This window comes from Petaurus breviceps, unplaced genomic scaffold (genome assembly GCF_028583685.1).
Source record: "Petaurus breviceps papuanus isolate PSGF00001 unplaced genomic scaffold, PetGlider_PUasm1.0 90702, whole genome shotgun sequence".
Classification (NCBI taxonomy): Eukaryota; Metazoa; Chordata; class Mammalia; order Diprotodontia; family Petauridae; genus Petaurus; species Petaurus breviceps.
Window position 1 is genome coordinate 5374392 of NW_027187317.1, and position 25234 is coordinate 5399625.

General features: G+C 35.4%; 1 protein-coding gene across 2 annotated transcripts in view; it reads right to left on the minus strand.

Moving 5' to 3' along the window:
- SPATA17 (spermatogenesis associated 17) overlaps nt 1-25234 on the minus strand; it is a 282415-nt gene that overhangs the window by 196602 nt on the left and 60579 nt on the right. For both annotated transcript variants that reach the window (XM_069066027.1, XM_069066028.1), the window contains one exon: nt 6492-6542. In XM_069066027.1, the coding sequence (XP_068922128.1) occupies nt 6492-6542 (51 nt within the window). The remainder of the gene's footprint in view (nt 1-6491; nt 6543-25234) is intronic.

Here is a 25234-nt window from a genome sequence, read left to right on the forward strand (position 1 = left end):
AGTGAATGGCCAGAATAAATTTCTTTAAGTATTGACTGATTTGATCTCCTTTCTGTCCAAGGGATTCTTAAAAATCTTCTACAGTACCACAATTCAAAAGCATAGATTCTCTGTTGCTCAACTTTCCTTATAGTCCATTTCTCACAGCCATACATTGCTACCAGGAAAAAACATAGTTTTGACTATATAGACCTTTGTCAGCAAGGTAATGTCTCTGCTTTTTAGTACATTGTCTAGATTCTCCATAGCTTTTCTTCCAAGATTCTTTCTTGAATCTTTTAATTTCATGGCCTTGATCACTGTCTGCAGTGATCTGTTGAGCCCAAGAATATAACATCTGCCACTGCTTCCATTTTTTTTCTATTTGCCTGGAAGTAGTGGGACTCATAGCCAAGGTTTCATTTTTTCTTTCTTTATGTTAAGCTTCAAACCAGCTTTTACACTCTCCTCTTTCACTCTCATCAAGAGGCTTCTTAATTCCTCTTCACTTTCTGCCATCAGAGTGGTATCATTTACATAACTGAGACTGTTGATATTTCTCCCAGAAACCTTAATTCTGGCTTTTGAGTCATTCAGTCTGGCATTTTTCATAATGTATTCTGCCTATAAATTAAATCAAAAAGGTGACAATACACAGCCTTGTCATGCTTCTTTTCTAATCTTAAACCAATCATTATTCCATGTTTAGTTCTAATTATTGTATCTTGGACCACATACAGGAGGCAAGTAAGATTATGTGTACTTGAGGCCTTGCCACATTTTGTTATGATCCACACAGTTAAAGGCTTTAGTGTAGTCAAGGAAGCTGGAAGTTGATGTTTTTCTGGAACTCTCTTGCTTTTTCCATAATTCAAAGAATGCTGGCAATTTGGTCTCTAATTCCTCTGTCTCTTCGAAAGCCAGCCTGCTCTTCTAGGAATTCTCAGTTCACATATAGCTGAAGCCTAGCTTGTAGAATCTTAACCATAACTTTGCTGGTGTGTGATATGAGTGCAATTGTTTGGCATTGACCTTATTTAGGATAAGAAGGTAAACATCTCTTACAATCCAGTGGCCACTGTTGAATTTTCCAAATTTGCTTGCAAAATGAGTGCAACACTTTAACAGCATCATCTTTTAGAATTTTAAATAGCTCAGCTGGAATTCTATCACCTCCAATAGTCTTACTGTTAGCAATGCTTCCTAAGACCCACTTGACTTCATACTCCAAGATGTCTGGCTCTAAATCAGTAACCACACCATCATGGTTAGTGGTAATATTAAGATCTTTCTTGCATAGTTCTGTGTATTTTTGCCACCTCTTCTTAATCTTTTCTGCTTCTGTTAAGTCCTTAGTGATGTCTTAAATGAATATTTAGTAATCAGTGGCATAAGTTTTACCAATCTACTTTCTACAGAGAAATGTAACTTAAAAAAATAAGGCTTTTTTTAGTCTTTCTAGTCAATGTTTTAAAGAGTCATGGACTATCCATTCTTTCTAAATTCTAAGAAAGTAAGTAAAGTGTGAACTTCAGATGCACTTATAAATTCATAAAGAATTTAATTAAATGATCTCTAACTCCTCTTTCAATCCAAAATTCATGAAGCTATGGAAAACTATTTTTGTTTATTAAATAATTAATATTTGCCATACCAAGGATATTAGCTTTAGATAGCTCAAGCTAATGATACAGTAGAACTTTTATTCCTGCATTTATACCTTTCTAGTTCAGTGGAATCCCCTTGTGATGTCATAAGAATGTAAGGTTTAGAGTTAGAAGGAACACAGAGATCATAGAGTTCAGTTCCCTAATTTTTTAGACAAGGTAAATGAGGCCCCAGGAGTTTGAATGACTTGCCAAAGGTCACCCAAATATTATGCAGCAGCTCTGAGATTTGAATCCAGGTTTGTTGACTCTAAGTCCAGGCTACTGTCTCTTGTGCCCTGCTTCTAACAGATGGCATACACAATACACAGACACTATAAATTTATGCCCATTTTATAGAAGTTGGAGTATAATGTTGACATTCCAAGTGACTATGGAAGCAATAGCTGTATCTTTGCTTTACAACATTCAAGGGCATGTCTCCGATTTTTTTTAATGTTGAATTCCTTATCACAAATTATATAATCTGTATTGTAATGATCTTTATATTAGGGTTTATTAGAATTTATTGCTATAAAAAGGGTGAGCTTTTTATTTTACTGGAACATTAAAGAGTTTAATTTTTCCTATTTTTTTTCTGACATTACCTGTCAGGTTCACTTTCATATGCCCACATCCTTGTGTGTGTGTGTGTATATATATATATATGTACCGTGTTTCCCCGATAATAAGACACTGTCTTATTATTTTTTTGGACAGAAAAACACCAGAGGGCTTATTTTAATGAACATTGACAGCAATGACATGTGACTCCTCTACAATTGCTTTCTTATACTCAACAGTATAGCTCTTCCTTTTTGTACTCATGTCTGGGGGTCAAAACAGACAGAATAATAAAATTATGACCATCAGTCCTTCTTTTCACTCCATCATGCCCCCTGAGTTCTTCTTTTTTCCTCCATCATGCCCTTTATATCCTCCATCATGCCCCCTCACTCCCGCTTACATACTGGGTTTTTATGTTGTCCTGCCTCAGCTCTCCTCCGCGGCACTGCTCTCAATGGTGCCAGCAAGCAAATCACTGGGGAAGAACAGGATGACGCGCTCACTGCTGCAGCTCTGATTGGATGCAGCTTGGAGCGCGGTGTGCGTTTCACCCGGGGGGGGGGGGTTGACGGTGCATACAGAGGGTACCGTAATGTAGCGTGTAGCGCAGGGGATCACCTTCACTACAGTAGCAATCTCAATAGGGCTTATTTTTGGGGGAGGGCTTATTTTAGAGGAATCTTACACAGTAAGGGGAGGGCTTATTTTCGGGATAGGTCTTATTATCTGGGAAACATGGTATATATATACCAGTCTTTTATGACAGCATCTAAGTGCAACTAATCTCTATTAGTACAGAGCAAAAATCTAGTTCTTTGAGATCTCCTGAAGAAAGTGGAAAAAGTATTTGGAACAGTTGTTACAGCTAGCCTATCACTGACTGACTAAATCAAATAGCTTTATGTTTGTTTCCTCTTAATTTAGATCAGAAAATGGTGTAGACAGGGATGGGGAACCTGTGGCCCCCCCAATCCTGGTGTAGTACAAAGGTTCAGAGGGCATGGGTTTGAATCCCAGCCCTGCCACTTTCTAATTGTGGAATTTTGAGTAAATCAATTCATATCTCTGGGCCTCAGTTTCCTCATCTGAAAATTGAGGGCATTAAACTAGATGACTTCTAAGACCCCTTCCAAATCTGTATCTGTCATCCAATGATTTTATGTATTAAGACATCACCAGAAACTTCAAAGACTTGTGAGGAACTTCCATAATAAAGAAATATTTCCAGAGGAAAACCAAGACAAGAGAAACAATGGGAAGAAACATTGGGAGATGGAGAACAATCTGATCTAAGCACCCTGAAGTTTTAGCTCTTTTTTTTAAAAAAAAATTATTTATTTAGTATTTTATGGTTTCCCAGTTACATGTAAAAACAATTTTTAAAGTTTGTTCTTAAAACTTTGAGTTCCAAATTCTCTCCCTTCCACCCTTCCCACCCCACCCCCTTCACTGAGAAGGCAAGCAATTCGATATAGGTTATACACGTGTAACCATGCAAAACACACCCATACTAGTCATGTTGTGAAAGAAAACAGAGACAAAAATACTCAAGAAAAATTTTAAAAATTAAAAAAAAGTATTCTTCAATATGAATTCAGTTCTTTCTCTGGGATGGATAGCATTTTTTATCTATAAGTACTCCAGAGCTGACTTGGATCTTTGTATCCCTGAGAATAGCTAAGGCATTAACAACTTATCATCTTACAATATTGCTGTTACTTTGTACACAGTACATTTCACTTTGCATCAGTCCATGCAAGTCTTTCCAGGTTTTTCTGAGAGCATTCTGCTTACTATTTCTTGTAGTACAATAGTATTCCATCATAATTGCATCCCACAACTTGTTTAGCCAATTCCCCAATCGATTGGCATTACCCCAACTTCTAATTCTTCACTCTGAGAAAAGAGCTGATATATATGTGTGTATATATTATATTTTATATATGTGTATACAAATACACATACACACATGTACACATACATACATACATATGTCCTTTTCCTATATGTCCTTTTCTTTTTTTGTTTTTTATCTCTTTTGGGAAACTGACCTAGTAGTGGTATTGCTAGGTCAAAGGGCATGCATAGTTTTATAGTCCTTTGGGCATAGTTCCAAATTGCTCTTCAGAATGGTTGAATCAGTTCACAACTCCACCAATAGGACATCAATGTCTAATTTTTCCCACATCCCCTGCAACATTTGTCATTAATCTTTTCTGTCCTATTAGTCAATCTAACAGATATAAGGTAGTACCTCAGAATTGTTTTAATTTGCATTTCTCCAATCAATAGTGAGTCAGATTATGAAGCTCTAATTCTTAAGAAGCAGTGTTTTCTAGGCCCAAGATTTCTCTGACACAATCTAGAACTCATCAATAACAACAAAGGGACCAAGGTTTCTATGTTTTTCTCATGTCTATGCCAAGAAACCCAGGAAACCATATGCTAATACAGACACTACCCTAGCACCCTGCCTGCCATGATCAATACTAAATGTATTAGATCAGGTAGTTTTAAGAAAGAGGTGGTAAAATATTTGCAGCTTAATTTTAATTTTAATTCCCTGCTACTTAGATTCTATTTTATTTGCAATACATAGCATTTTCCTATTTGGTAAACATGGGGAAAATTCAAAGGAAAGTAGATGAATGAAATAAGCATTATTAAACACCTACTAGGTGCCAGGCATTGTGCTAAGCACTTTTTACAACTATTATCTTATTTGATCCTCAAAACAATCCTGCAAAATAAGTGCTTACATAGTTGAGGAAACTGGGGCAAAAAGAGGTTAAGTAACTTGTCCAGGATCATACAGTCCTTTGGTTCTCTCCTATTCAGTATCCTTTGTCAGATTTGCCTGAAAATATAGGTGATATATTTATCAAATTTATGGAAGACACAAATCTGGGAGTGGTAGATAATATACTGAATAACTTTAATAGGATCCAAAAAAGACTTCAACTAATTGGAATAATAAATGGACTAAATCTAACGAGATAGAATGTCATGGAGATAAATGCAAATAAAGTTTTGTACCTAGCTTCAAAAAACCAGTTGTACAAATTGAGCTATAAAGGGCGTATCCGAATTTTTTTTAAAGAGACCTGGCCAGATAGTTCATGAGAAAATAATATTGTAGTGTTAAGTCAGTGGACCAACAGTTTCATTTAATAGTGTGAAGTGTTAAAAAAAAAAAGAAGAGAGAAAGAAAGCTAATTTCCAGACCAACAATATTTGTGATCTTTATCTTTAGCTATGTAGACATATTATAGCAGAGGACAATTCTTCAATGCTTTTAAGTTGGTCTTGATGAGTTGCTATAGTCAAACTTCAACACTATGCAGCCAAATTGTAAAGACAGTACTTGAACTTAGGCTATTATCTGGACAAAATACATGAAGTCCCTCTGTAGAACCCATACCCAGTTTTTCCAGCTTGGAAATAGACCCAGCAGATTTTGCACTCTACTGATATAGCCTTCGAGAAAATTGGGTCACCTCTGTACCATACTGAATCATAAGAATAGATTTTTAGTGGTTGGTCCAGGAAAAAAATAGATCCTCTATAAACTGGTACTGGTTTAATAACTTCTGGATTATTGTATTCAGTTCTGTGTTCTACATTTTATGAGAATCATTGAAGAACTGTAGCATGGTCAATGGAGGCTGACCAGGTTAATGAGAGGACTTGAAATTCTGCCATATACAGAATAACTGAAGGAACAAGGAATATTTAGTGTATAGAATAGAAGACATGAAGAAAGTTAACTATTTTCAAATATGTGAAGAGTTATCATGTGGGAGAGGGATAATTTTTATTCTGTGTGACCTAAGTTATAGACCAGTAGGCTGGGTCCAATATAAGAAGGACCAAACAAGCAATTAGAGCCGTCTAAAAAAGAATAATGTAGTTTTTGCCACTAGAAATAATCAAGCTGAATGATACTTGTCAGTAATGTTTTGAAGGGGACATATATTTAGTAGAATTTGGAGCCTATATGACTTTCCATTCCTTCTATTAAAAGAAGCTTTATTTCTCATATCTAGGGCATTTTTCTTACTGCATCTTAGAAACACAACATATTAAAACACATACATTTATATGATTTATATCTTGCCATAATTTTAACAATGCTCAGATTATTTAGTATAACTTTAACTTTTTAACTATATGATATTTCCTCTCCTTACCATCAGCATATCAATCAAGTTTATATTATTCTAGTTTGCTCATTTTATTAAAAGCAAATTCAGAGCACAATTGACTTTTCATTTGTTTAACAAGTGAAGAAATATTTACCCTGACAGCCATTTCATTGTAGAAATTCATCTTCATAGTCAAATATGCTGTCTGTGAATGAAGAAAAAAAAGATGGCATACATTTCAGTTACACAAAGACAGTGCTCTTATTTTTACATATAAAAGATAAGAATCTTTATACATAATACATAATAAGAGTTCTAGGCTTAGAGAGAATAAAATCAAACTTTGTATTGAAGAGATAGGCTTCCTAATACATAATGCAGGCTTAACCAGAAAAATCTATGGTAGTCAAACTAGGAGCTAATGGAGATATATGATCATAAAATGCTCTCCGCTGAGTTTGATAATCAATGGTGCTCTACTGAGAATAGAATAACAAAGCAGAAATATTCACAAGTGCTGGTGACATGTAGTATTGTATGATTTATTCACTGGGGTTCTTTTAGCCAAAACTCACAGAAACATAAAAGGAATTCATATTTCAAGACGTCTGGTTTAATGAAAAATTCAAAGAAATGCTGTCTTCAGTCGAAATCGTTCAAGGATACGGATGCAGTGATGGAGCAAAATTGTGCCTTCCAACCATCTGTACAAAATGTTATGTACTTAGCTGCCTCCTGAGTAATCCTTGGGAATTTAGTTTCATTTAATATTCATTTTAACACCATAAAATCATAAATACACTGATAACATGTTATAGTGAATCCCCGGATATAGAACACTTCCTAAAGTCCTAGCTTCTTTCTAGTAAAATCAGATCTTTCTACTGGTGTAAAAAAAAATGATTGGTATTGTGAATATTCATTTGGTAATGTAAGTTTTTCTAATGGCCATATATCTTTAAACTAAGTCTCAACATCTGTTCCACCTTCTAATTACAGATATTAAATTAACATAATTCACCACTGTATCATAAAAAGTAAGACATAAGTACTTAAACTCTTGTGTCTGTCCTTTTCAATGCTATATACAACTTTATACATTTTTATTATTTCAGTTTGGGCTCACTCAATAAATTAAATGTCTAATATATGTCTTAGGTGTCTGGAAACAATCAAAGGAGGGATTCTTTAACTCTTATGCTGGGGTGCTCCCCCATGGCAAACGGGAATTCACTATAAAAGGGTTTCACTATAATTAGTGTTATTTGAATTGCCTGGTCTGATCGAAAGCAAATTGTCTGTGGAGAGCAGCAGGACTGGATTATTTATCAACAGTCTGGGCAATTAAGAAACAGTTGGCTGCAATATGTTATTTACAAATGAACACAATGATGCTACTTCATTTTAGATTCTCTTTTTTCATTACATCAAGCAAAGCATAATTCTTGTAGCTTAATTAAGGTGAATTTAAAATATTCCCTTTAATATTGCATTACTTCAACTAATGTTACAGTAAACATGAAAAAAACATGAAATTTTTTAAAAGAAGCTTGTTGGAAATCTGTGGTTATATGTATTTTTTTAAGTTGTGTAATATGAGGGAAAAAAAACAACTTGATAGCGCTAGTCTTTATTTCTTGTCCTTACCAGAGCTTACCAGAGTTAACTGCTAAATTCCAATGCACATGCATGTGTACATGTGTATGTGTGTGTGTATTTGTGTGTGCATGTTCTGAGGTAGTAGTATTCAACATTTTTGTGTTTTAAATATAAATATTAAAACACTGAAAACTCAAATTCTGAAAAGTATAAAATGTTCTTGTATTCTATACTACTAAGACTAAAAGGAGATATGACCTTGGAACTTTAGAACTCTGATTTTTCCTGTGCTTATAGGTTGGAAAGGAAATTTTATTAAAGCATATGCTTCTAATATCACCTGGTACCATCACAGAGTAAAAAGAAATATCTCCATAGAGTTCTTTAGCACAGATGCTTTGGGATGAAGGCTGCTTTGGAGGAAAATAATTATTAATTTTATTGGATAAAATATAAGCAATTTGTTCTGGGAAGTAGGGAATCATTCATTCACCATTGCAGAGACAACTCTGATTAAAAGGAAAAAAAAAAAGAATAGAGAAGATACTTCCCCTCTGAAGCTTACAAAACTGTATCAAAGTTTAAGCATCCCAACTCTAGGGAATAAAAAGCAGGAAAGACACCCTCTGGTAGCAATCTAGTAACTTAATTTATGTAACACTTGAAGCATTTTCCTCACAACAATCCTATGAGTCAGTTTGTCAAATTATTAGCCCAATTATATAGATGAATAAACTGAGGCTCAAAGAGTTTAAGGATTTGAAGCAAATTCCTGATTCCAGTTACACCATATATAACCCATCTTAGAACTTATAATTATGTTCAATATCTCATACTTTTTCTTCAAGACTTTGTCTTCCTGAGTCTTCTAGTTTTCCCAACTGGAAATACAGATGATATTAATGAAGCATGATCCCACCGGTGAAGTTTCGGAAGTTTTGACATGCTCCAAATACAGATGGTTCATTCCTTTCTTAGTCAATATGCCTACCCCCCACCCCCATCCTGGAACCCCATCACAATGAATTCAGTATGGACACCCATTCAGGTTTAGCCCTACTGCAGCTCAGAACTCCTGAGCTCAAGCAATCTAACAGCCTCAACCACCCAAAACCACCTGATATCAGAGATGGCAGATTTGTGCCACCACAACTAGCAATACCTCATACTTTTTCAAATTCTTCCTTCAAATTTGTGTACTAAATGTTCTTCTCCATTCCACAGTGTCAATTACATAAAATGCATACCAACTGTTAATACATAACCAATTTCGCCAAACAAAAATTATATTTATATTCCCAAAACAAGACAGTATAAACTAATAGATAGACAGGTAATCTATCTCAGAATAAGGAAAACTGGAGTTCAAATCTAGCTTCCTATGCATGGTGGTTGTGTGATAATGGGACAAGTCACTTAACCTCTCAGTATTCTAGGCAACTTTCTAAGATTATAAATTCCAGAGAAGGTTCCAGACTGCCTTGGTAGGAGGGTTTTCTCTCCTCAGAACTCCTGTATGAATGAAATAATAGGTCCAGTCCTAATCCCACATAAATAAAATTCTTGTTGCTTTTCTTTCCAGATATTCATAGAATCACATGTTCCAGAGAAGAATGAGTTTCACAGGCCATCTATAACAAAATATTCCTAGTTGAAAATCCTTTCTCTATTATCACCAAGTAGTCATCCTGACATCACCCAAAGACCTAGAGTGATGGAAGAACATATTACCTCTTGAGGAAGTTTATTTCACTTTTGAATAGCTCTAAGAAGCTTTCCATATATCAGTGTTAATTATTCCTTCATATAACTTCCAGCTATCATCATTGATTCCTCCCTCTGGGGTCAAGCAGAACAGTCTAATCTTTCCTATACATGACACTTTTAAACTTGAAGACAGCCATCAGGTCTTCTTCTTCCTCAAGGGTTCTCTTATTCAAGGCGACCATCTCCTTCAACTTAGGTTCATATGGAAATTTTGACTTTTTTCTCATCATCTTAATTCCCTTCTTCTGAATATACTGCAATGTCCTCTATTAAAATGTGGCACTTAGAGCAAAACACGATACTCCAGAGGATAATACAGTACAGTAATCTCTATGTGGACATCCCAGAAAAGGACAACCCAGCTTTCATTTAAGGAACTTCAGTCATAGCAGTCTAATTATTTCCTAATCAATTTGTTTCACTTTTGGACAGTTCTGTTAGGCACACTTTTCCTTACAGAGAGTCTGCCTTTCTGCAACTTCTACCCATTGCTCTTAATTCTACCAAGAAGAAAAATCTGATTCTTCAATGTGAAAATCCTTCCATTAGCTAAAGGCAGCTACCTTCCTCATCCTCTTCCCCATGTCTTCTCTTCTCCAGAATAACTATCACGAGTCTCAGTCCGTAGGTCCCTAGACTATGAACCACGGTGTCATATTTAACTCTTCACTATCTCTTCAAACCCCTACCCCAGTTCAATCTGTTGTTAAGGGCCATTGATTTGCCTAAATCAGCCTAAGATGTTAATTTTTGTCCCCCTGCCACACCACACTTTCATCCTCCTAAAACACTCTTAAATTTTTTAAAGTACAATCTAGTCATTTCAACCCACCTTATACCCCGTGAAGTTGGTTTTTAATCCAATTATAAAACCTTACCTTTAATATTATTACATTTCATATTACTAGTTTCAGTTCAATGTTCTAGCCTGTCAAGATGTTTTTGAATATGATTCTTATTTTTTCTATATATTAGCTATGCCCTCCCCAGCTTTATGTCATTTACACATATAAAAGGGTGCCATATATTAAGCCTTATCCAATAAATTGATGAAAAAAATATTAAACAGTAGAGGGTTAAGCCCTGGAAGATTCTAGTGGAGATTTTCACTCTGACATGAAACTGTGAATGGCTACTCTTCAAGTATGATCATTCAGCTATTTCTGGATTCATGTCACTGTATTATATTCTTCCCAATGGTGCATCCTTTCTGTAAGAACAGCTTGAGGGATTTTATCAAAGACTTTCTACAATGATGGTAAACAGCATCACTTCTATCTGTCAGTTTAGTCTAGCACAATCTGGTCCCACTCTATGAGACGCTACTTGAGAGTAGGAACTGCCTTTTGCGTTTCTTTGTATCCCTACTGCTTAGCACAGTGCCTGGAACATAGTAAGGACATAATCAATGTGTATTAATTCGTGAGGAATGGAACCATAATGTACATCTGGGACACTACTTATACTTCCTGATTCTGTAGCAAAAGATTTTGGTAGGAGTGAAAGAGATAAGAAGGACGTAAGCTGAATAAGGAGAAGGAAATCGTGTAGATTATTTGGAGGGGTTTACACCAGTGAAAAAGGTCAGAAGTTAAATTTGGGGAAGTGAATATTTGTTGAAACCTAGGAGAAGCTGAGGAAAAATTAAAGGAGAAAAAGTCCAAGGCAGAGATACTGGTCCATACTCTAATCCCGGTTGAAAGTTGAGTTGGATACTGGACATTTAAATAGAACATATAAAGATTAAGGTGGTATCAAGTAGATCAAGACAAAATGGATAATTTTGATTATATAAAATTTTTGAAGTTTTTGCAAAAAATTAAAAACATGGCTTTAGCTGCGAGAAGCTTAGACTTAGCTAAATAAAATAAAAATTTTGCTAACGCATAAAGTTATTTCTATGGTGAGCATTTTTAGGACTATGTCAAATAATAGTAGTAACAATAGGCATCCTTGGAGCAGGTTAAGTGGTGCAGTGAATAGAGCACCCTCCCTAGAGTCAGGAGGACCTGAGTTCAAATTCTGCCTCAGACACTTAACACTTACTAGCCTTGAGACCTTGGTCAAGTCACTTGATCCCAATTTCCCTGCCTTCCCCCCTCCAAAAAACAAAAAAATAAACAAAAAAACCAATAGGCATCCTTTATCATTAGTGTTATTAAAGGAAAGCTTACAGTGTTTTATAAATACTTCTGTTCATATTATGGAAAGATCCTTTTATCTTTAGCCTTACTATCATTTTAAAACTAATGACCTCTTATTATTTTATTTGACATCTTTATATTAATGGTTTTGCTGATATTGGTTTACATATTTTTCTGCCTTATCCCACTCTGGTTTGGAAATCAGGTCCATATCTATCTCACAGAGTTTCATAAAATGCCATTTTGTCCTCTTATTTTTCACAAACTACTTAGGTAGCATAACAAGTAGGAGGTGCAGTGAATAGTGTTAGGCTTGGAATCAGGAAAATCTTGCTAAATTTCTGTTTCAAACACTATCTCACTTGTAAAATGTGACCTCCATCTGTAAAATGGAAATAATAACTACCTAATTCACAGATTTATAGTGAAGATCAAAAGAGATAATGTATACAAAAGTATGTTGAAAAACTTAAAGCACAATATCAATGTTAGAGGGTAGCCAATTCAAGAGAGGAAACTAAGCTGATGGCAAATTGAAGAGATACTTGAAATTTTGAGCACTCTATGACAGGAAGCTAAGAAAGGAGTTGGTTTGTTTTTTTTTTTTTGGTGAGGCGGGGTTGGTTATACCCTCCAGGCCTCCACTCAGAGGAGCAGAAGCAACTGAGGGTACTCACGATGTAAGTTAAATCTAGGAAAGTGAGATTTTGGATGGCAGATTCTTCAGCCATGCTCCTGTGGTCTTAAGGAATAAGAACAATTATTGAAGTCATCATTCCTGGAAGTTAAAATTAACCAACTATCACCATCAGTTTTTCCCTTGCACCTTCTCCAGAAAGCAGCAAGGTGGGGAGCTGCCTCTATCCATTCCCACCCCCCACAAGTAATGTCATCTTGATCTAAAGTAATTTAGCTTTTTTACCCACCAGAGAGCAGGTCCAGAAAAATCCAACTGTGGAAATGAGTTTAGTTGCAGAGAATAAGTAGGCCCAAGGATCCCATCAAAGTGACATTGCCTAGAAGAGACATTGCATCCAGGCAGAGCAGCATAAAGACACCAGAAGACAAAATCTATAGGGGTACTAAAATACAAGAAGTATGACTTACTGTAGATATGTATTCCCCATGCCTGTATCTTTCTATTAGTGTATTCTTTGTTTGTGTCCATTTTTCTCACTGCTGTTACATGTACTTGTGAAATAATATGCCCATGTTTATGGGGGACATGTTTTGTTCCTAGTTTATGTGATGTCATTTTGGTAAATGCCTTCACTTCAAGTTAAATATGTCAAATGTCACATTATCAAAGGTGAAAATGCAGAGGGTGGGTGGGAAAGAGGAGAAAGTTATAAATTTCAGATTGTAGATTCACAGAACATCTCAAACCTGGGGAAGTCACCAAATGGAATAACTCACAGACATGACCTGGGGGGGTGACTGACCCATAAACAACAACAACAATTAGGATTCATATGGTGCTTTAAAGTTTACAAAGCACTATATAGGGAAATAAGAAATAAAATTTCCAATTTTTGCTGATGATTTGAGTCAACTAAAAATTAACTTAAAAAAGTAATAATTTCAGCAAACTTGCTGTATACACAATAAATCTATACAAATAATCTCCATTTCTGTGTAATACCAATAAAACTCAACAGGAAGAGATGGAAAGAAAATATCTATACAAAGTAATTACAGAATGTGTGAAATACTTAGGAGTCTACCTACCAATAGATACACAATAGCTATACATACAACTACAAATAACTGTTTATGGAAATAGAGACATAAATAATTGTTATTTGCTATAGGTAGGATGTCATTATAAAAAATGACAACATTAGTTTAATTTACTTATTCAATGTAATACATTTGATTTCATAATAAAAATACTAGGTATCTGTAGCTTGTTTACTTAAAACAATCTCATTTCAGTATTCATCTCTGTTTTTGTTCTCCTTCTAGATCCAAATCCATGTCTTTTTTCTTCTCCTCCAACCCCAAGTTGTTTTTTTTAATGAGCAGCCCTTGATTTCTAGTCTTACTTGAAGTAATCACCCTCACCAGCTCTCTACCTTTAGTCTCTCTCTTTTTAATTCTTAAATTTATTTATTTTTGGCATTAATTTTTTAAAGTAATATATCAAATATACATGTGAAGTCATGAAAAACATATTTATATATTAGCCATGTTGCAAAAACAAAAAAGGCAAGAACAATAAAGTGAAATAAGTGTATTTTAATCTGTGCTCAGAATTTTTCAGATCTCTATCTGGAGGTGGATAGCATTTTTGATTATGGATCTTTTGGAATTGTCTTGGATCACTGTCTTGAGCAGCTTGTCTTTCATAGTTGAACAACTTTAAAATACTGCTGTTTCTGGGTAGAATGTTCTCCTTATTCCACTCACTTAACTTTACATATGTCCTTATAAGTCTTCCCAGGTTCCTCTGAAACCATTTTTCTCATTTTTTTTTCTTTTTTATGTTCATTTTTTCTCATCATTTCTTATAGCATAATAGTCTTCTATCACAATCATATACCACAACATATTCAGACATTCCCCAGTTGATGGGCATCCCCTTAATTTCAAATTCCTTGCCACCACAAAAAAAGTTGTTGCAAATAATTATGTTCTTAAAGGTTGCTCCCCCTTTTCTTTGCTCTATTTGGTATGCAGGCTTAGGAGAGGTATTGCTGGGTCAAAGGGTTTGAACAGTTTTATAGTTCTTTGGGCATAGTTCTTCAGAATGGCTAGACCAGTTCAAAATTTAACCAACAATGCATACTCCCTCCAGCATTTGTCTTTTTTTCCTTTTCTGTCATGTTAGCCAATCAGAGGTATGAAGTGATACCTCAGAGTTGTTTTAATGTGCATTTCTCTAGTCAACAGTGATTAAGAACATTTTTTTAAATATAACTGCTGAGGGCTTTGATTTCTTCTTCTGAAAATTGCCTGTTCATATCCTTTGACCATTTATGAATTGGGGAATGGATCTTATTTTTATAAATCTGACTCATTTAAGTATATATTTGAGAAAGAAGGCCTTTATCAAAGAAATTATATAAATTTTTCCCCAGTTTCCTGCCTTCCTTTTACTTTTGGCTATGTTGGTTTTATTTGTGCAAAAACTTGTTAAATTTCATGTAGTATAAATGATTGATTTTATTTCTATGAATCTCTATATTTCTTGCTTGGTCATAAACCCTCCCTTATCTAGAAATCAGACAGGTAAATATTTCCATGCTCCCCTAATTTATATATGATATCTCCTTTTACATCTAGATCATTTATCCATTATGTCCTTTTGTTGGTACACAGTGCGAATTGCTAGTCTATGCCTAGTTTCTACTAAAGTGTTTTCCAGTTTTCTCAGCAATTCATATCAATTGGTGAGTTCTTAACCCCAAACACTGGGATCTTTGTGTTGAACAAACACTAGATTACTATAGTTACTAACCAATAGTTCATCTATTTTTTTAAAAATAAAACCACCTCCTAGTTTTTTTCAATTTTTTTAACTTTAAATTTTATTAATCTCTCCTTTGATTTTCAGAAATTCCATTTTGGTATTTCATTGGGGATAATTATTTCATTTTTATTTTCTATTTTTTTTTTAGTTGCATGCTAATTCATTGATCTGCTCTTTTTATTGATGTGTTTACACATAATAAAATTTCCCCTAAGTACTGCTTTGCTGTGTCCCACAAATTTTGTTATGTTGTCTCATTGTTGTCCTTCTCTTTAATATAATTTCTGTTTTAATGATGTGTTCTTTGTTTTACTCATTCTTTATAATTAGATTATTTAGTCTCCAGTTAATTTTTAATCGCTGATTTGAAGGCCCTCTATGGAATGTAATTTTTATTGCATTATGGCCAGAAAAGAGTGCATTTATATTTCTGCTTTACTTCATTTGTTTGAGAAGCTTTTATATCCTAATACATGGTCAATTTTTTTTTTGCAGTTTATAGTGGACTTTATTAATTTTTTACTTTTAGTTTACAAGATTCATTACCACAACTCCTTGAGTTTCAAATTTTCTCTCCCTCCCCACCCCCCCATGGTGGCATACAATCAAGTATAGTATCTGCAAATACTTTCATATTAGGCATTAGTCAGGTTATAAAGAACAATTGTAACAGATGGAATGAAGAATGGGAAAGAGGAAACAAAACCAAACAAGAAGACGAAAAAGGGCAGGTAGTTTGCTTCAATTTGGGTTTAATCACAGTTCTTTCTCTGGATGTAAACATCTCTCTCCATCATGAGTCTTTTGGGTTTGATTTATATTGCTGGATTGCTGAGAAGAGTCCAGTTTATCAAAGTTGGTCATCACACATACATTGTGTCTGTAATTGTGTACAAATTCCTCCTGGCTCTACTCATCTCACTCAGCATCAGTTCATATAAGCCTCTCCATGTAAATATGAAGTCCATCTGCTCGTCATTTCTTATTTCACAATAGTATTCCCTAACATGCATATGCCACAACTTGTTCAGCCATTCCCCAATTGATGGGCCCCCTTAATTTCAAGATCTTTACTACCACAAAAAGAGCTGATATAAATATTTTTGTACACATGGGTCTTTTTCCCACTTCTATGATCTCTTTGGGATGCAACCCTAGAAGTGGTGTTGCTGGGTCAAAGGGTATGAAGTTATTTATAGCCTTTTGGGGATAATTCCAGATTGCTTTCCAGAATGGTTGGATCAGTTCACAACTCCACCAGCAATGCATTAGTGTTCCAATTTGTCCACATCCTCTCCAACATTGTCATTTTCCTGTTTTGTCATCTTAGCCAATCTGACTGGTGAGATGTGGTACCGCAGAGTTGTTTTCATTTGCATTTCTCTAATCAATAGTGATTTAGAGCATTTCTTCATGTGTTTATAGATATCTTTAATTTCTTTCTCTGAAAACTGTCTGTTCATATCCTTTGACCATTTATCAATTGGGGAATGACTTGTATTCTTATAAATTTGACTCAATTCTCTGCACATTTTAGAAATGAGTCCTTGTCAGAGACATAGGTTGTAAAAATTTTTTCCCAATTTCCCACCTCCCTCTTAATCTTGGTTACATTGGCTTTGTTTGTACAGAATCTTTTCAATTTCATATAGTCAAAATTATCCATTTTGCATTTTATAATGCTCTCTAATTCTTGTTTAGTCATAAAGTCTTTCCCTCTCCACAAATCTGACAGGTAAACTATTCCTTGTTTTACGAGACTGCTTACAGTATCAACCTTTGTACCTAGATCATGTACCCATTTAGACTTGATTTTGGTATATGGTGTTAGGTAAGGGTCTATGCCCAGTTTCTGCCATACTGTATTCCAGTTTTCCCAGCAGTTTTTGTCAAATAGTGAATTCTTATCCCAAAAACTGGGGTCTTTGGGTTTATCAAACAATAGATTACTGTAGTCATTGACTGCTGAATCTCGTGTGCCTAATCTATTCCATTGATCCACTACTCTATTCCTCAGCCAATACCAAGCAGGTTTGATGACTGCTGCTTTATAATACAGATTGAAATCTGGTATAGCTAGTCCACCTTCCCTAGCATTTCTTTTCATTAATTTTCTTGATATTCTGGACCGTTTATTCTTCCAAATGAATTTTGTTACTATTTTTTCTAGCTCTATAAAGTAGTTGTTTGGTAGATTGATTGGTATGGCACTAAATATATAATTTAATTTGGGTAAAATTGTCATTTTTATTATATTAGCTCAGCCCAGCCATGAGCAATTGATATTTTTCCAATTAGTTACATCTGACTTAATTTGTGTAGTTGTGATCATATAGGTCCTGGGTTTGTTTTGGCAGGTAGATTCCCAAATATTTTATAATGTCTACAGTAACTTTAAATGGGATTTCTCTTTCTATCTCTTGCTGTTGAATTTCATTGGAAATATGTAGGAATGCTGAGGATTTATGTGGGTTTATTTTATATCCTGCAACTTTGCCAAATTTATTTTATCAAGTAGTTTTTTACTTGATTCTCTAGGATTCTCTAAGTATATCATCATATCATCTGCAAAGAGTGATAGCTTGGTCTCTTCTTTGCCTAATTTGATTCCTTTGATTTCTTTTTCTTCTCTAAATGCTACTGCTAACATTTCTAGTACCAGATTGAATAAGAGGGGTGATAGTGGACACCCTTGTTTCACCCCTGATCTTATGGGAAATGCTTCTAGCTTCTCCCCATTACATATAATACTTACTGATGGTTTTAAATAGATGCTACCTATTATTTTAAGGAAGGCTCCATTTATTCCTATACTTTCTAATGTTTTTAATAGGAATTGATGTTGTATTTTGTCAAAAGCCTTTTCTGCATCTATTGAGATGATCATGTGGTTTCTGTTAGTTTTATTGTTGATATGATCAATTATACTGATGGTTTTCCTAATATTAAACCATCCTTGCATTCCTGGAATAAATCCTACCCGATCAAAGTGTATTATAATTGAGATAAGTTGCTGTAATCTTTTTGCTAGTATTTTATTTAGAATTTTTGCATCTATATTCATGAGGGAGTTTGGTCTATAATTTTCTTTCTCTGTTTTATCTCTTCCTAATGTAGGTATACCATATTTGTGTCATAAAAAGAATTTGGTAGGACTCATTCTTCACTAGTTTTCCCAAATAGTTTGTAGAATATTGGAATCAATTGTTCTTTAAATTTTTGATAGAATTCACCAGTGAATCCATCTGGCCCTGGAGAATTTTTCCTAGGCAGTTGACTGATGGCTTGTTCAATTTCTTTTGCTGAGATGGGATTATTTAAGTAATTTACTTCCTCTTCAGTTAATCTGGGCAACTTGTATGTTTGTAAATATTCATCCATTTCCCTAAGATTGTCAAATTTATGTGCATACAATTGGGAAAAATAATTCTTAATTATTGTTTTGATTTCCTCTTTATTGGAGGTAGATTCACCCTTTTCATTTTTGATACTCATAATTTGCTTTCTTTTTTTTATCATATTGACTAAGGATCTATCAATTTCGTTGGTTTTTTCATAAAACCAGCTCTTGGTTTTATTTATTAATTCAATAATTTTCTTAATTTCAATTTTGTTAATCTCTCCTTTGCTTTTCAATATTTCTAATTTAGTATTTAATTGCGGATTTTGAATTTGTTCTTTTTCTAGGTTTTTCAATTGCATGCCCAATTCATTGACCTCACTTTTCTCTAATTTAATCATGTATGCACTCAGGGATATAAAACTTCCCCTAAGAACTGCCTTTAATGTATCCCACAAATATTGGTATGTTATCTCATCATTATCATTCTCTTGAATGAAATTACTGATTGTTTCTATAATTTCTTTTTTGACCCATTCATTCTTTAGGATTAAATTTTTTAATTTCCAATTAGTTTTTAGTCTGTCTTTCCTTGGCCCTTTATTGCATATAATTTTTATTGCATCATGATCTAAGAAGGATGCATTTAATATTTCTGCCTTACTGCATAGAATTGTGAGGTTTTTATGCCCTAGAACATGGTCAATTTTTGAGTATGTGCCATGAACCGCTGAGAAGAAAGTATATTCCTTTTTATCCCCATTCAATTTTCTCCAGAGATGTATCACACCTATCCTCTCTAAAATCCTGTTCACCTCCTTAACTTCTTTCTTGTTTATTTTGAGGTTGGATTTATCAAGTTCAGAGAGGGGGAGATGAAGGTCTCCCACTAGTATACTTTTGCAATCTATTTCTTCCTCTAATTCCTTTACCTTCTCCTCTAGGAATTTGGATGCTACACCACTTGGTGCATATATGTTAAGTAATGATATTGCTTCATTATTGATGGTGCCTTTTAACAGGATATAGTTTCCTTCCTTATCTCTTTTAATTAGGTCGATTTTTGCTTTTGCTTTATCTGAGATAAGGATTGCTACCCCTGCTTTTTTTTACTTTAGCTGAGGCAAGATATATTTTACTCCAGTCTTTTACCTTTACCCTCTGTGTATCCCTCTTTTTCAGATGTGTTTCTTGTAAACAACATATTGTAGGATTATGATTTCTAATCCATTCTGCTATCCATCTCCGTTTTATGGGAGAGTTCATTCCATTCACATTTACAGTTATGATTGTTATCTGTTTCTTTCCCTCCATCCTATTCCCACCCCTGTTAATGTTCATATTTTCCCCCGCTTCTCCCTTCCCCCCCTTAATAGTTTTCCTTTTGACCACCACCTCCCTCGGTATTCCCTTATCAGCCCCCCTCCCTTTTCCTCCCCTTTCCCCTTCTTCCCTCCCTACAAACCACTCCCACCCCCCTTTCTTAGTCCTTTCCCCCTCCTACTGACTGTAGGATATTTTTGTACTTAATTAAGTATTATATTTCTTCTTCGCACCAAGAGTGACAGGAAAAAAATCTCATGCAAAGCTCCTCTCCCTCCCCTCTTTCCCTCTAAAATGACACTTTTTGTGTGTCTTCTCCATAGAGTCCTATGCTTAACTGTTGTGATTCCCTCCTTGTACCAGAACTAATGAGGGAAAAGCTCATATGATTCCCATCTCCCTCCCTTCTTTTCCTCTGCTATACAGTTTTTATGCCTATATGTGTGGCATAATTTACCCTTTTCCACTTCCTTCATTCCCTTTCTTCCATCGCAGTCCCTTTGTAGCCCTTAATAAGATTTTTTTAAACCATCATTTTGTGTATTTTATACTCATACCCTCTACTTGTCTATAACCAGTTTGCTCTTATCAAATAGCAGGGTGTGTGTGTGTGTGTGTGTGTGTGTTTTCCTTGTTTATCTTTCTTAGTCACTGTTGCATCTCATAATTGGAGGTTGAATTTTGCATTGAGTTCTGGCTTTTTTTATCAAGAAGATCTGGAACTCTGTTATATCATTGAATGACCATCTCTTTGCCTGGAAGAATATGCTCAGTCTCACTGGGTATGTGATCCTTGGTTGTAACCTGAACTCTTTTGCCTTCCAGAAAATTGTATTCCACTTCCTCCGATCTTTCAGTGTAGAGGCTGCTAAATCCTGTGCAGTCCTCACTGTGGACCCTCGATATTTGAATTGTTTCTTTCTTGCTGCTTAAAGTATTTTCTCTTTTATCTGGTAGTTCTGGAGTTTGGCCACAACATTTCGAGGACTTTTCAATTTGGGATCTCTTTCAGCAGTTGTCCAGTGGATTCTCTCAATTTCTATTTTACCCTCAGGTTCTAGTATCTCAGGGCAGTTTTCCTTAACGAGCTCTTGGAGAATGTTGTCCAGGCTCATTTTTTCATCATGATTTTCTGGTAGACCTATGATCCTCAGATTATCTCTCCTGGATCTGTTTTCCAGGTTATTTTTTCTTTGAGGTATTTTACCTTTTTTTCTAATTTTTCATTCTTGTTGTTTTGCTTGACTAATTCTTGGTTCTTCATAGAGTTATTTGTTTCCATTTGGTTGATTCTAGTTTTTAGCAAATCATTTTCCTTCGTTAGTTTTTGGAGCTCCTTTTCTGTATCGTACATTTTCCTTTTTAAGGAGCTGTTTTCTTCATCATAATGTTTTCCTAATTCTGCAATTTTGATTTTAAGAGACTTATTCATTTTGTCTTCTATCTCTTTCATTTGGTTTTCAAAGTTCCTTTTGAGCTCATCTAGGAGAGCTTTCTGTGATTGGGACCTGTTCCCTGTTGATGTTTCAGCTGTGGGTGTGGAGTCCACATTGTCTCCCTCTGAGTTTGGTTCCTCCCTCTGAGGATAGTAGGACTCCAGAGTCTTTGTAGTCTGCTTTCTACCCATTTTGAGGCAGGGCCCTAGCCACGCCCTTCCTCTAGGGTTCCCAAGCCTTTACTGTTGAGGGTTTTGCCCTGTGGCAATAGTTACTATGTTTTCAGTAGGCTGGGTTCACTCTGCCATCCTGGTCCTTGGAGGTTGTAATGGAAATGCAAATTTGGAAGATCTTCCCTGCTTCTAGGCTAAAGTGCACCTGAAGCCTGGGGTGGGAGGCTTGTTTTTCAGTAGATACTTCTTGATTGGCCAGTGAGTCAATAAGGTTGTTACATTCTCTGAGCCAGGAGGAGGCTATATAAGCCCTGATGTGTAGCTTTGTTTTGGGGGCTCACTTTGAGAAGTGTTCTGTGATTTGATCTGTATTCTGGGAAGCTGTTGTCCAGGCCCCCCCCCCCCACCGGCTTTGAAAAACCCAGATGTGGAAACCCAGATGTTGACTGGGTATGGATGTAATGGTTGGACAGTTTGGAAATCTGTCTACTTGATCTGTTTCTGTCTTGATAATTCTGCCTGTATACTTTGAAGTTCGGGGTGCTGACCTTTTCCCCTGAACAAGGTAAACGATATATGTCTGACTGATTAAAGTAAGCTTGTTAACCCATTTTGAGTTGCTTTCCTTTATCAAAGCAGATCCAAGAACCTGTATGGGCAGCAAACCCTGAGGACGTGCTTGGGGTGCTTGCCGCTATAGAGGTGCTGATAGGGGCTTTTTTTTTTTTTAATTTCTGGGCTATGGAGTGGTAGTCCCAGGAGTATTTGCTGTCCTGGACAGGCACCCTGCATTTGGTTCTTACCTTTCTCTTTCCAGTCCCAGCCCTTTGTTGATAGGCCTGGTAGTGGCCATTGCAGTTGGTGGGACAACTTGCCCTCCAAGTTGATCAGGCTTTCTCCTGGGCCTGCCTCTGCACACTGCTGCCTTCTGGGCCTGCCTCTACATGGTCAATTTTTATGAAGGTGCCATATACAGTTGAGAAAAAGGTATGCTGATTTCTATTTTCATTCAATTTTCTCCAAAAGTCTATCATTCTAACTTTTTTAATATTCTATTCATCTCCTTAACTTCTTTCTTATTTATTTTATGGTTAGATTTACCCAGCTCTAACAGGAGAAAGTTGAGTTCTCCCACTAATACAGTGTTACTGTCTATTTCTTCCTGTAATCCACTTTTCTTTCAAAAAATTAGATGTTATGCTATTTGGTACTTATAGGTTGAATATTATTATTCATTTGTCTACTGTCTATGGCTCCTTTTATCTCTTTTAATTAAGTTTATTTTTCCTTTTGCTTTGTCTTAGATCATAATTGCTGCCCCTGTCTTTTTTACTCCAAAGCATAATAGACTTTTCTTCAGCTCCTTACTTTAACTTTGCATGTATCTTTATATTTGAAGAGTTTTTCTTACAAACAAGATATTATTTGTTTCTGTTTTCTAACACATTCTTCTATCTGCTCACATTTTATGGGTGAGTTCATTTCATTCACATTCACCATTATAATTACTAACTGCATTTCTCTCCATTCTATTTTCTTTTATTTATCCTATTCTCTTTTAATCCTCTTCCTTTTCAAAAGTCTGTTTTGCTTCTTACTATTGTCTCCTTTAATCTGTCATATCTTTTATATCCCACCCCCTCTCATTTCTTTCCCTTTTTCTTTACTTAACCATTGGTTAAGATAGATTTCTATATTTGTGTGTGTGTGTGTGTGAGAGAGAGGGAGGGGGGGAGAGAGAGAGAGAGACAGAGAGAGAGAGAGAAGACAGAGAGAGAGAGGCAGAGAGACAGAGAGAGAGAGAGAGACAGAGAGATAGAGAGAGACAGAGACAGAGACAGAGAGAGAGACAGAGACAGAGAGAGAGACAGAGACAGAGAGAGACACAGAGAGAGAGACAGAGAGAGAGACAGAGACAGAGAGAGACACAGAGAGAGAGAGAGACAGAGACAGAGACAGAGAGAGACACACACACACACACAGAGACAGACAGACAGAGAGAGAGAGAGAGAGACAGAGAGAGAGAGAGACAGAGAGAGAGAGAGAGACTATTCTTCCCTTTTTATTTTTTGACCAAATTTAGAAGGTTCAAGGGCTGCCTCCCTTCCCCCACTTTCCCCTCCACTATAAAATCTCTTCCTGCGTGCCTCTCTTATGTGAGCTAATTTTCCCCATTCTTTATCTCCCTTCCCCTTTCACTCAGCACTTCTCTCTTTCTTACCCTCCCATTTTTTTTGATCATCCCAACATAATCAACTCACTAGCACATCCTCTTTCTATATAGAATCCTTCTAACTGCCCTGGTGATAAAGTTTTTAGAAAATTCATGTATCATCTTCCCATATTAAACATTATGGCTTACCCTTATTGAGTTCCTTATTTCTCTTTCATATTTACTTGTTTATGCTTCTCTTGAGTCTTGTACTTTAAAGTCAAATTTTCTATTCATTTCTGTTCTTTTCATCAGGAATGCCTTAAAGTCCTCTATTTAATTAAATATTAATTTTTTCCTCTGAAGAATTATATTCAATTTTTCTTGTAAGGTTATTCTAAATTGTAATCCTAGCTTCTTTGCCACCTGCAATACCATATTCCAAGTCAGGAGTGGGGAATCTGTGGCCTTGAGGCCACATGTGGACATATAGATACTCAAATGTGACCCTTTGACTGAATTCAAATTTCACAGAACAAATCCCCTTTGGGGAGCAGGGGGCAGGAAACAAACACAGATTTGTTCTGTGAAGTTTGGATTCAGTCAAATAGCCGCTCTAGAGGACCTAGAGGGACACATGTGACCTTAAGGTTGCAGGTTCCCCACCCCTGTTCCAAGCTCTCTGCTTCTTTAAGATGGTACCTCTTAAATCTTATGTAATCCTGACTATGGCTCCATGATATTTGAATGATTTATTTCTGGCTGCTTTTCTCTGAACCAGGAGCTTCAGAATTTGGCTGTAATATTCCTGAGGGTTTTCATTTTGGGATCTCTAGAGAAGGTGTTTGGTAAATTCTTTCCATTTCTATTTTACCCTCTGGTTCTAGGATATTGGGACAATTTTCTTTTATATTTTCTTAAAATATGATTTCTAGATTCTTTCTTTGATTATGGCTTTCAGGTAGTTCAATAATTTTTAAATTATCTCTCCTTGATCCAATTCCCAAATTACTTGTTTTTCAAATGAAATATTTCACATTTTCCCCTATTTTTTCAATCTTTTGATGTTTTTCTTGGTGTCATGGAGGCACCACTTGCTCAATTCTAACTTTTAAGTAATTATTTTTCTCAGTGAGTTTTTATACCTCTTTTTTCCATTTGATCAATTCTGCTTTTCAAGAAGTTATTTTTATCAGTGATGTTTTATACTTCTTTTTTCCAATTGGCTGACTCTGGTTTTTTAAGGTGTCATTTTTTTTCTTTTTTTTGTGCCTCTTTTACCAAGCTTTTGTCTTTTTTTTTTTTGCACTATTCTCATTTCTTTTCCCAATTTTTCTTTTACCATTTTTATTTCATTTAAAAATCATTTTTAGCTGAATCTAGGAATTTTTGTTAGACTTAAGACCAATTCACTTTTTTTCCCTTTGAGGCTTTGCCTGTAGCTGTTTCAATATTATCTTCTGAGTTTGTATCTGGATCTTCCTTGTCACC